Source organism: Salvelinus sp. IW2-2015, unplaced genomic scaffold (genome assembly GCF_002910315.2).
Source record: "Salvelinus sp. IW2-2015 unplaced genomic scaffold, ASM291031v2 Un_scaffold820, whole genome shotgun sequence".
Taxonomy (NCBI): Eukaryota; Metazoa; Chordata; class Actinopteri; order Salmoniformes; family Salmonidae; genus Salvelinus; species Salvelinus sp. IW2-2015.
The window spans coordinates 432483-445086 of NW_019942622.1; the positions used below are offsets into that span (position 1 = coordinate 432483).

The 12604-nt window shown below is 45.7% G+C and overlaps 1 protein-coding gene across 5 annotated transcripts in view; it reads left to right on the forward strand.

Annotated features, from left to right (window-relative positions):
• The first annotated feature begins 238 nt into the window (after window positions 1-238).
• Window positions 239-12604, forward strand: part of LOC112068990 (tropomyosin alpha-4 chain) — a 21048-nt gene continuing 8682 nt past the window's right edge. For 2 of the 5 annotated variants that reach the window (XM_024136239.2, XM_024136240.2), the window contains exons 1-6: window positions 239-656; window positions 4873-4998; window positions 10428-10561; window positions 10914-11031; window positions 11650-11720; window positions 12449-12524. In XM_024136239.2, the coding sequence (XP_023992007.1) occupies window positions 543-656; window positions 4873-4998; window positions 10428-10561; window positions 10914-11031; window positions 11650-11720; window positions 12449-12524 (639 nt within the window). In that variant the 5' untranslated portion in view covers window positions 239-542. Of the gene's footprint in view, window positions 657-4872; window positions 4999-9305; window positions 9589-10427; window positions 10562-10913; window positions 11032-11649; window positions 11721-12448; window positions 12579-12604 lie in introns of those variants that run through there. The other 3 variants (XM_024136242.2, XM_024136243.2, XM_024136241.2) reach the window with 2 other exon arrangements.

Sequence of the window (12604 nt, forward strand, 5' to 3'; positions counted from 1 at the left end):
TGCTTCCAAATAAGGAGAGCGGGTGAATATCACCAGAGTTTCAGTTACGTTCTTAAGACAGCCTTAGGAGGAGTGAGTGGGGAGGTTCAGACCGGAGAGGGAGGGGTAGAGGGGTAGAGGGGGGGGGAAGTTTCAGACCGGAGAGGGAGGGGTAGAGGGGGGGTACTGTGGCTGCTGAGGTTAGCTAGCTAACCAGACGGGGGGGGGGGGAGTGCAGGCGGGTGGGGGGAGTGGTGGAAGGGGGTAGTGGTGTATGTCACTGGGGACTGCATGGGGCTGTCTCTTCAAAACCTCCAGGCATGTTTAAATCACTTATATCAGCCCTGGTTTCCAGTCTGCATCCTCTGCTCTCTCCTCTCTCTCTCTCTCTCTCTGTATCGGCTGGCGTATTGGCTCTGGTGGACTTGGGAATTTAGAAAGGACTAGTCTCTCTCTCTCTCTGTGAGAGGGTTTGTCTTTAAGTGTCTAACTAGACCTCCCTGTCCCAAACTTGAAAAGTTTCCCCAGTTTCTGTAGCCACTGACCCCTAACAACCGTCAACCATGGAAGCCATCAAGAAGAAGATGCAGATGCTGAAGCTYGACAAAGAGAACGCCATCGACCGAGCGGAGCAGGCAGAGACCGACAAGAAATCAGCTGAGGACAAATGCAAACAGGTGAGGGAAGGATATTGAGAAGGGGGAGGAAAGATAAGGTGAGGGAAGGATATTGAGAAGGGGGAGGAAAGATAAGGTGAGGGAAGGACTGTAAAGAGAGTAGAGTTTTCTAGAAATTCTGGATGGAGGATTCCCAGATTTCCTGCTTATTCTCTCCTGATTGCAGGAATATTCCAACCAGGATTTCTGGAAAACCTGGGAATTTTMAAAAGCTACTGGAATTTTGCAACTCCAAAAAGGGAGAGAGGGAAGAGTTGAGGAGGGGGAAAGGGAGAGAGGGAAGAGGGAAGAGCTGATGAGGGAGAAAGGGAGAGAGGGAAGAGGGAAGACCTGACGAGGGGGAAAGGGAGAGAGGGAAGTGTTGAGGAGGAGGAAAGGGAGAGACGGAAGTGTTGAGGAGGGGGAAGGGAGAAAGGGAAGTGTTGAGGAGGGGGAAAGGGAGAGAGGGGAGAGTTGAGGAGCGGGAGACAGAAAGCAGCTAATGGATACAAGTGATGTATTGTACAGAGTGGTAAAATATACATGGGTACTTTTTTAAATCTATTGTAATATAGGCTAATGTTGAAGTACTTGATAATGAACGTGATGCTGTTAACCTTGTGCTGTGTGCTTGAATGTCATATTTCGGATCCAATGTATTAGACCCATGGGTGGAAATGATCATTAGTAAATAGATGTTGTATATATCATCATAAATGTAATTTCTGAGATATAAATAAATGCAGTTCTTCTCATGGAAGGAATTTGAGAAACTAGCCCAAGGCAGAGTGTGATGGAATACATTTGTGGATGATCTATACTCCTCACAGAGTATAAAGTAGTTTAAGCAAAGTAAAATTAGTCCGGGGGAAAAGAGCAACTTGAAATTGATTGATTAAAATAAGCTCTGAGACATAGAACAGTTAGCTGATTGTACTGAGAATGGTTCTCCTTTCCTCTGATAGAGAGAGGGATGGAGAGAGAGATGGAGAGAGGGATGGAGAGAGAGATGGAGCCCTCATGGAGAGAGAGAAGGAGAGAGGGATTGAGCCCTCATGGAGAGAAAGAGATGGAGAGAGGGATAGAGAGAGGGATGGAGAGAGGGATGGAGAAGAGAGATGGAGCACCTCATGTAGAGAGGGATGGAGAGAGGGATGGAGAGAGAGATGAAGCCCTCATGGAGAGAGGGATGGAGAGAGGGATGGAGAGAGAGATGGCCTCATGAGAGAGGGGTGGAGAGAGAGATGGAGAGAGGGATGGAGAGAGGGATGGAGAGAGAGATGGAGCCTCATGGAGAGAGGGGTGGAGAAGAGGATGGGAGAGAGGGATGGAGAAGGGATGGAGAGAGAGATAGCCTCAGGGAGAGAGGGATGGAGAAGAGGGATAGAGAGAGGGATGGAGAGAGGGATGGAGAGAGAGATGGAGCCCTCATGTAGAGAGGGATGGAGAGCAGGGATGGCGAGAGAGATGCAGCCCTCATGGAGAGAGGGATGGAGAGAGGGATGGAGAGAGAGATGGAGCCCTCATGGAGAGAGGGTGGAGAGAGAGATGGAGAGAGGGATGGAGAGAGGGATGGAGAGAGAGATGGAGCCCTCATGGAGAGAGGGGTGGAGAGAGAGATGGAGAGAGGGATGGAGAGAGGGATGGAGAGAGGATGAAGAATGGATGAGCCCTCAGGGAGAGAGGGATGGAGAGAGAGTTGAGAGAGAGATGGAGCCCTCATGGAGAGAGGGATGGAGAGAGGGATGGAGAGAGGGATGGAGAGAGAGGATGGACCCTCATGGAGAGAGGGATAGAGAGAAGGGATGGGACGAGAGATGGGAGAGGAGGGATGGAGAGAGAGATGGAGCCCTCATGAGAGAGAGAAGGAGAGGGATGAGCCCTCATGGAGAGAGATGGAGAGAGGGATGGAGAGAGAGATGGAGCCCTCATGAGAGAGGGATGGAGAGAGAAGATGGAGAGAGGGATGGAGAGAGAGATGGAGCCCTCATGGAGAGAGAGATGGAGAGAGGGATGACCTCAGGGAGAGAGAAAGGAGCAGTGAGTGAGTTCCTCTGCATCCACCCCCCCCCTTCCCCCATTACTCCCGGACACTCCTGTAGACATGAAGGATCAACATATGGCCCAAATTCCACCACAGCTTATCTGTTAATATGGTTGAAAATTCCAAATGTGATAACAAATCCATGCAGCCCATCAGAAGACGTGGTGAATCAATCTATGAATCATTAAAGCTACCAGATCTAATCATTTTGTTCTCCAGGTTAGGGGGTAGGGGTCCCCTGTCCATTTGGCTTTCCAGCAGCAGGCTGCATGACGACTGATCATAGATAGATCATAAGAGAGCCATAGAGCTTCCAGAAGGATTAGCCCCCCCCCACCCCCCCCCCCCTCGCGCGTTCTACAGGAACAACAGGGGTACCAGGAATAAAAAGCTAGCTATGCCAGCTGTCGCTCTGCTCCTCACTTTGGTGTGACTTTACATGCCTCTGGGGTGCAGATCCACTCACCAACATTCCTCTGTCTGATCTGTCTAAAGTTCAAGAACATACCAGAGGAGATACTAAGGATGTGTCCCAAATGGCACCCTATTCCCTTTATAGTGCACTACTTTTGACCAGAGCCCTGTAGGTATTGGTCAAAAGTAGTGCACTATATAGGGAGCAGACTTCCATTTTGGATGTAGRCGAACTAACAACACAACATTCTTAGAACCGTGTGCGTAAGTGTGAGCACCGTAGTGGCAGGCAGTCGTCAGTAGCACTATCCACAATACCCTCAGCCATTTTAGATATGGAGGGTTCCGTTTGCCTGAATCATGGTGGATTACACGGACCTCTTTAGACAATTGGTTGGATAGAGTTAAACAGTGATGAGCGTTGATGCTTTCCTCTGGTATTCTATGAGTCTCTGGGGTTTTGTCCCAAAGGGCACCGTATTACCTATATAGTGCACTGCGTTTGACCAGAGCACCGTCAGTAGCCTGTGAGGCAAAGGCCAGCGGGGCAGTGAACACTTGTATCCTTCTGCCATCTACTGGGATCACAGTTCATGGCTATAAAGCACTGCAGAATCAAGTAGAGTTGAATCCAACAACAACAAGTACTTTATGCATTTCTAGTCTTCAGAACCACCACCAAAACATTAGCAATATCCATGCAAAGTTGGAGTTAATTCAATTCTACATTTCTAGCTACAAAATACTGAGTGGTTGGTTATTCTTTTCCGTTGCAGGTCTTTTCTCCTGAGTTCCCAACTGGAGGCACAATGTTGTTGATATACATCTGTTTTATATAGAGCTGACGTGATTCTGTTTTATATAGAGCTGACGTGATTCTGTCTTCTATAGAGCAGACGTGATTCTGTCTTCTATAGAAGCTGACGTGATTTCTCTGTTGCTCATATAAGAGCTGGATCGTTGAGTCTGTCTTCTAATTAGAGTGCGTGACGTGATTCTGTCTTCTATAGAGGCTGACTGTTCCTGTCTTGATAGAGAGCTGACAGTGATTCTGTTTCTCTTGTATAGACGGTCTGGCTCACCTAGAGTGCTGACATTGATCTGTCTTCCTATCAGATGCTGGACGTTCGATTCTTCTGTCCTTATAACTGACTAGATTTGCTCTAGACTGACGTATTCCTGTCCTTATATAGAGCTTGACTGATTCTGTCTGTCTATTAGAGCTGACCGATTCTTGTTCTATAGAGTGACTATTCGTAGTCTTAGAGCTGACGATCGTTTTTGAGCGCGATTTCGTCTTCATATAGAGCTGCCGTATTCTGTTTTTTACAGAGCTGACGTGTTCGTGCTCTTAGTGACGCTAGGATGCTTTGTCATTCTTAATGCTGATTCGTGTTGTTATAGCAGCTGGACGTGATTCTGTCTTCTATAGAGCTGACGTGAGTCTGCTTTCTGATGTAGAGCTGACGTGATTCTGATCGTTCTATTAGAGCTGCACGTGATTTTCTTGTCGCTTTCTTCTATAGAGCTGACAGTGATTCTGTCTTCTATAGAAGTGACGTGATTCTGTCTTTTACTATTTGATGATTTGACTTGGTTTGATTCTGTTTTCTACAGAGCTGACGTGATTCTGTGTGACAGAAACGCATATCTGAACATGACCTGACTCTGTCACCTAGCTGTCCTTTCTGTGACAAGAAAGTACAGGTTTGTCTGTTTGTATAAAATGTTGATATGTGAACACCCTTCCCTGATTCTCTGACTCTGTGTGCCCCCCAGGTGGAAGAAGAGCTGCTGGGGCTGCATAAGAAGCTGAAGGGACAGAAGATGAGTTGGATAAATACTCCCGAGGCTCTGAAGGACGCACAGGAGAAAACTGGAGTGTCAGAGAAGAAGGCTACTGACGTGAGTACTGAGTACAGTACTAGAGATACTGCCGGGTTGTCACTGTAACGCTCAAATAATCCTATTTCAGACGCATACAGATGTTTTAAAATGTATCATATCACATCCAAGGTTAAGCAATAAAACACCTTCCTTTTATACTCAAGCATTGCACCAGTGCACACACGTGGTTTAGAGAACTTTGGTTGTCTTGGCAAGCTTGTTCAGACATCTTTGAATACTGTTGGACAACAGACTCTGATCTAGTCTGGTTGTGTCATCAAAAGACCAAGATTAACAATCATTCCTTTTTCCTGATCATTTAGAGAGATCAGGTCAGAAAACAACACGTGGGATGACATCCACTGCTTTCCCTCAGTAGCCACAGCAGAGGGCTCCTCTGTTATAACAGCCCCCAATCCACTGCTTTCCCTCAGACCACAGGCAAGGGTCTCTTTCATCAACAGCCCAACCAACTGCTTTCCCTCAGAACCCAGCACGGGTCTCTTTTCATCATCAAGCCCAACCAACTGCTTTCCCTCAGACCACCAGCGGTCTCTTTCATCAACAAGCCCAACCAACTGCTTTCCCTCAGACCACAGCAGGGGTCTCTTTCATCAACAGCCCAACCAACTGCTTTCCCTCAGACCCAGCAGGGTCTCTTTCATCAACAGCCCAACCAACTGTTTCCCTCAGACCACAGCAGAGGTCTCTTTCATCAACAGCACAACCAACTGCTTTCCCTCAGACCACAGCAGGTCTCTTTCATCAACAGCCCAACCAACTGCTTTCCCTCAGACCACAGCAGGTCTCTTTCATCAACAGCCACATTCACACAACCCACGACTTGCTTTCCTCAGACCTTGACATGCAGACGGTCTCTTCTCATCCAGAGCAGAAACACCGCAATAAATCAACGAAGTACAGTCAATGTGACTTTCCAACCTTCACTCCCATATATGAACAAAATCAACAGTCTCCTCTCTCTCTATGTGGTTTTCTCAAAGATAGCATCTACTAAACTGCGTTACGGTCTTCTCCCAGGTCTCAAACAAAGGTTCAGGGGCTGCTATTTCATATATATATATATATAGACCCATAAGGCTCTGGTCAAAAGTAGTGCACTGTATAGGGACTAGGATGCCATTTGGGACACATCCTCAGCTCCACTACCCACATGCAGCAACACAGAAATGTGAGGAATGCAGCTAAAACAAACAGAGAACCTCACACTGCTGTGGCTATTGAAGACTATACTGGAAATGCTTCTGGTAAGGAGACCACAGACACAGTTACAGACACCGCTACAGACACCGTTACAGACACCGCTACAGACACAGTTACAGACACCGCTACAGACACCGCTACAGACACCGCTACAGACACCGCTACAGACACCGTTACAGACACCGCTACAGACACAGTTACAGACACAGCTACAGACGCAGTTACATACACAGCTACAGATGCAGTTACAGGCATGGCCACAGACACAGTTACATGCACAGCTACAAACACAATCACAGGTGCAGCAACAGACACATGCGCGTTTACAGACCCGGCTACAGACACGGTCACAGACACAGTTGCAACAACAGACACATGCACGGTCACAGACACAGTTACAGAGCAACAGACACAGCTACAGACACAGTTGCAGAGTCACAGACACAGCTACAGACACAGATACCGACACAATACCAGAGACACCACTACAGACACAGCTACAGACACATAGTCACAGACACAGTTACAGACACAGATATCGACACAATAACAGAGACACAGCTACAGACACATAGTTACAGACACAGTTACAGACACGGCTACAGACACAGAGTCACAGGCACGGTTACAGACACAGTTGCAGCAACAGACACATACATGGCCACAGACACAGTTACAGAGTCACAGACACAGTTACAGTCACAGACACAGCTACAGACACATTTACAGAGTCACAGACACAGTTACAGACACAGATACCGACACAGTACCAGAGACACAGCTACAGACACAGACACAGAGTTACAGACACAGTTACAGACACAGATACAGACACAGTCACAGACACAGTCAACATGTTGTGATTCTGAATGGCCAGATTGCTAGTAAMAATGACAAGAAACTGTGGGGAATCGTAAGTGGCTCGTTTCAGCTCGTTTCACCTTGTTTTTGATACCATGTCTTATTTTGAGGTGTTTTGACTGAAAATGTCAACGCTAATATCGCCCCTCAGGGGTGCGTGCTTAGTCCCCTCCTGTACTCCCTGTTCACCCATGACTGCATGGCCAAGAACGACTCCAAAACCATCGTTAAGTTTGCCAACGACACAGCGGTGGTAGGCCTGATCACCGACAACGGTGAGCCTATAGGGAGGAGGTCAGAGACCTGGCAGTGTGGTGCCAGGACAACAACCTCTCCGTCAACGTGATCAAGACAAAGGAACTGATTTTGGACTACAGGAAAAGGAGGGCCAAGCACGCCCCCAATTCACATCAACAGGGCTGTAGTGGAGCAGGTCGAGAGCATCAAGTTCCTTGGTGTCCACATCACAACAAACTATCATGGTCCAAACACACCAAGACAGTCGTGAAGAGGGCACAACAACGCCTTATCCCCCTCAGGATAAGTCACTTTACCCCTACCTACATGTACACATTACCTCAATTACCTCGACTAACCTGTACCCCCGCACATTGACTCAGTACCGTTACCTCCTGTATATAACCTCGTTATTGTTATTTTGTGTTACTTTCTTTTTACTTTCATTWATTTTGTAAATATTTTCTTAACTCTTATTTTTCTTAAAACTGCATTGTTGGTTAAGAGCTTGCAAGTCAGCATTTCACGGTAAGTTTACCTGTTGTATTCAGCATATCACGGTAAGGTCTACTACACCTGTTGTATTCGGCGCATTGATTTGATTGGAATGATTAGAATGATTGATCTTCTTCCTGTGTTCATATTCAACCGTAGATCAGTGCCATCCAACTCCAGGGGAGAAGGAGAAAGAAGGATAGGAAACACTAGCCTGTGGAATGTGTTGCCGTCCAATGGCTTCAGGTTATTTCAGCAAATAAATCAGTTAACATTCCAACCATTTCTTTGTCCAGTATACATGTTATAAAGATTGTTTTTACAGATATGAAACCATATTTAGAGATAAGTTTACTTTGCCCATCACACCTACTTTATTATGCACTTATATGAATCTCTCTCTCACACACACACACACACACACACACAGGGACGGATTAAGAAATCATAGGCCCCAGGGTTTTTTTTTTTTACTGAAATGAGTGGCTACTCTGACAATGAAGCAACATTTAGTTTAGGTCCACTTGTAGAATCTATGCCAAGGAGCATTGAAGCTGTTCTGGCAGCTCGTGGTGGCCCAGCACCCTGTTAAGACATTTTATGTTGGTGTTTCCTTTATTTTGGCAGATACTTGTATGTGCTTGTGATAAAACTTAATCCAAAYTCACAATCCAGTCACATTTATTTATTATGTATTTATTTTTAATCAGTTACCCAATATATTATTTATTATGCCGTTTTTTATTTAACTTATTAATCAGTTACCCAATATATTATTTATTATGCATTTTTTTAAATTTGATTAATCACTTACTCAATATATTATTTATTATACATTTTTTTATTTTATTAATCAGTTACCCAATATATTATTTATTATGCATTTTGTATTTTATTTTATGAATCAGTTATTTAATATATTTTCTTAATCATTTTTGTTTTCTTCTTCTTTTTTTGCTGCCTCTTGGGCCCCCCAAGGGCCTGGGCCCAGGGGCTGCAGCCCGGTAAGCCCCTGCATTAACCCAGCCCTGCACACACACACACTCTCTCTCTCTAGCATACTCAATTCAAGGGCTTCAGCCCGGTAAACCCCTGCATTAATCCAGCCCTGCACACACACACACACACACTATCTCTCTCTAGCATACTCAATTCAATTCAAGGGCTTTATTGGCATGGGAAACATATGTTAGCATTGCCAAAGCAAGTGAAGTAGATAATAAACATAAGTGAAATAAACAATAAAAATTAACAGTAAACATTACACTCACAGAAGTTCTAAAGAAGTTCATACTCTCTCTCTCGTACTCGCTCTCTCTCTCTCTAATCAGTTCAGGGTGTACATAACTGCAGACATAAACCTACACACACCTTGCACTGAAACTGAAGTGAAAGCTAAAAACCATAGACATTAAAACCAGCAATAAATCCACACCCTCTCATGGGAACAAAGATCAAGACCTTCATGCACMAAAACCTCCCTCCCTCTGGTTAATCTAACCATGATGTCATCTGAGACTGCTCAGGATTGGACGATTTCAGCCATAACTTTCCTGAAACCTCCAGCCCTTTTTCCCTGCCCTCTACTTCTTAAACGTATTTTAAAATTGATATCCAATTTACAGTATATCTAGTAGGCTAGATCGATCACTTAGTTCGATAATGACAGGTGGATCATTGGACGCGGTGAAAAGGAAAATCCAGGCGCTTCAACAGCAAGCGGACGATGCAGAAGAGCACACGATACTTTTACAGAAACAGTTGGACGATGAACGGGAATTGCGCGAAAACGTGAGAATGTTGTGGCTACAGTTTCATCATTACCTGTTTGCCACGTTTATTTTACTTTTCCTCCGTTCTTCTTTAGCAGGAAACACATTTAAAGTAGTCTAAAATTATATKGACTAAAAAGTCAGTGCTACGCACTACCTTGAAGTGAGGCATGTATTGAGTTCATTCATATTCTGGTTGTAATGTCGGAAGGAAGGGTGATGTTGCGACCTTAACCCAACACCTAGAGACCTCATCAAGGGGTTTGGCCCTCTTGYCTTGACAGTTGCTGGACCCGGATTTGAGTCCCAGTCGTGGCTACCCCCCTAATTTGCTATAGCATTATATTGAATAGCTAACAATGATAGGCTTGTCAAATGCCTTGTCTTGAATAAGCAGAGGTTAGTTGTTCCTATTGAATGAAGGGACCAGCCAGGAGAGAAGCAGACAGACAGACGTCAGGGTTATCTTTTACAATGGGCGTCTCACAGGAAGCAGATTGATAAGCAGCCATCCCAGACAGCCAACTATTCACACTGACTGACTGTTTACAGTACGTRGTTGAGGAGGGGATGTTGCACAGGCGTGTACAATTTATCAAGATTCAACCATTCCRATCATGATTCCCCCTATTCTTCTGAACAAGTCCTTTATTCTTGGGTAATACACAGTGTGGGTTGAGGACTGACTTGAGTACTGATGAACAGTGACGATACGCTATCTGCAGGCTCCCTGTTTCACCTCATCACCTGTTGTTCTGTACCATTGGGAATTTAATATTCTTTTTTTTTTGTCTTGTTTCCTCTGATCTTTATCATGACCTCTAACCTGTGACCTGTGCCCTGTGACCCCCCCTGCAGGCGGAGGGCGACGTGGCGGCTCTGAACCGTAGGATTCAGCTGGTGGAGGAGGAGTTGGACAGGGCTCAGGAGAGGCTGGCCACTGCCCTGCAGAAACTAGAGGAGGCAGAGAAGGCTGCTGACGAGAGTGAGAGGTCAGATCAGGACTACAGCAAGTCACCGTTGCCCCACCATTTGCTCTGTCATTATATAGATAGGACAGCGCTACAGTGCTTTTCTATGGGTCCATGTTTATCTATGGGTATGGACCGGTATAAGGAGGGATTGTGTTTCTTTTGGACAAAGGAGAAAGTGGCCCCCACACTTTGCGGATTTCCTCTGTATGGAGGGGGGGGGGGGTTGTAGTTATACACAGTTATTCTTGATATAATGGGAATCACAGAGTTAGCTTACAGGTAGATAGCTTACAGAGCTATCTACCATTTTTCCTGGTCTTCACATACGGTAGGTTATACTGTAGCTAACCCTGTGTTGCTGTTGCTCCAGAGGCATGAAGGTGATAGAGAACCGAGCCTCCAAGGATGAGGAGAAGATGGAGATCCAGGAGATGCAGCTGAAGGAGGCCAAGCACATCGCTGAGGAGGCTGACAGGAAGTACGAGGAGGTAAGAATCACAGAATAGTAGGGTGAAGGTGCCCCTAGATGCTGATCTTGGGTCTTTTTTGCATTTTCCCCACTAAARGGAAGCTGATCCTAGATCTGTACCCAGTGAAAACTTCACCCTGGAGTCACAGCATAGTTTGTTATTAGGGAAAGGGGTATACCTAGTCAGTTGTACAACTGAATGCATTCAACTGAAACGTGTCTTCCGCATTTAACCCAACCCCTCTGAATCAGAGAGGTGCAGGGGCCCAGGGGGGAACAGTGGAGTTAACTGCCTTGCTCAGTGGCAGAACAACAGATTTTTACCTTGTCAGCTCAGGGATTTGATCCAGCAACCTTTTGGTTACTGGCCCAACACTCTAACCACTAGGCCAAGAGTTTCCCCTGACCAGGAAAACCTCTGGGTCTAATCCGTAAGGCCCTAGTATAGCTGGTCATAACCAGTATAACCCAGAGTTTTTCTTGGTTCGTTGTTGTGGTCAGGAAGACCTCAGGTGCCGTTCATGACATCATACATTTTCAGATGAGTCAATGTAATGAGGCACGATTATTGATTTCATGTTGAATTTAGTCTCCAAGAGATCCCTTCTGACCCATGGTTTGTGTTGTTCTGTTTCAGGTTGCTCGTAAGCTGGTCATCCTAGAAGGGGAACTGGAGAGGGCTGAAGAGCGAGCAGAGATCTCTGAGCTGTAAGTACCAATACTCATCACACTAGATGTGTGTCCACTATGTTAGTCAGACTACAGGGTGGCGTTAGGGGCGGGCCTTAGGGGGCCTGGCCGACCCTAACGTARATCGTTGCGTGTCCAAATAAAATATGTAAATATTGATAATTTATTTGACCGAGATGCGAGCCGACAGGAAGACGCGTCAATCTCAGATAAAGCATCTGAGCAAGCAAAACAGCGCCCCCTCTGTCTCAGTATGGATAGCCCATGTATCTGATGCTGTCTGGCCATAAATAGTATGGCATGTAAAATTACATGTCTTTACTATAAAACCCATTTTTTTTTTTAAATGTGTAGGAGGTCCCGTTGAAAAACAACTTGCCCCCTATGGAAATCAAATGCCAGTCCAACTGATTTGTTCTGGTGCTGGCCCTGGTCAGACTTCTTGTGTTAGAATGCTTTTACTAGCTACTCGCAGGGGATTGCAACTCCAGTCCTCGGGTGCCTGATTGGTGTCACACTTTTACCTCCATTCCTAGCAAACACAGCTGATTAATCTATTTGCATTCTAAACTAAAGATCATGATTAGTTGATTATTGGAGTCTGGTGTGTTAGCTGGGGCAAAACTGTGACACCAATCAGGCCCACAAGGACTGGAATTGCCCACCCCTGCAGGCTAGTGTCAAATCAACCTTGGGCCAAGATTGCCTTGTTGATGTAAGTTGATTCCCTCTGTCCTCCTCTACAGTAAATGTGGTGACCTGGAGGAAGAACTGAAGAATGTAACCAACAACCTCAAGTCCCTAGAAGCTCAGTCTGTTAAGGTGAGTGTCCTCTGCCTCCATTTTGTTCTGTCCCTAGAGGCTCAGTCTGTTAAGGTGAGTGTCCTCTGCCTCCATTTTGT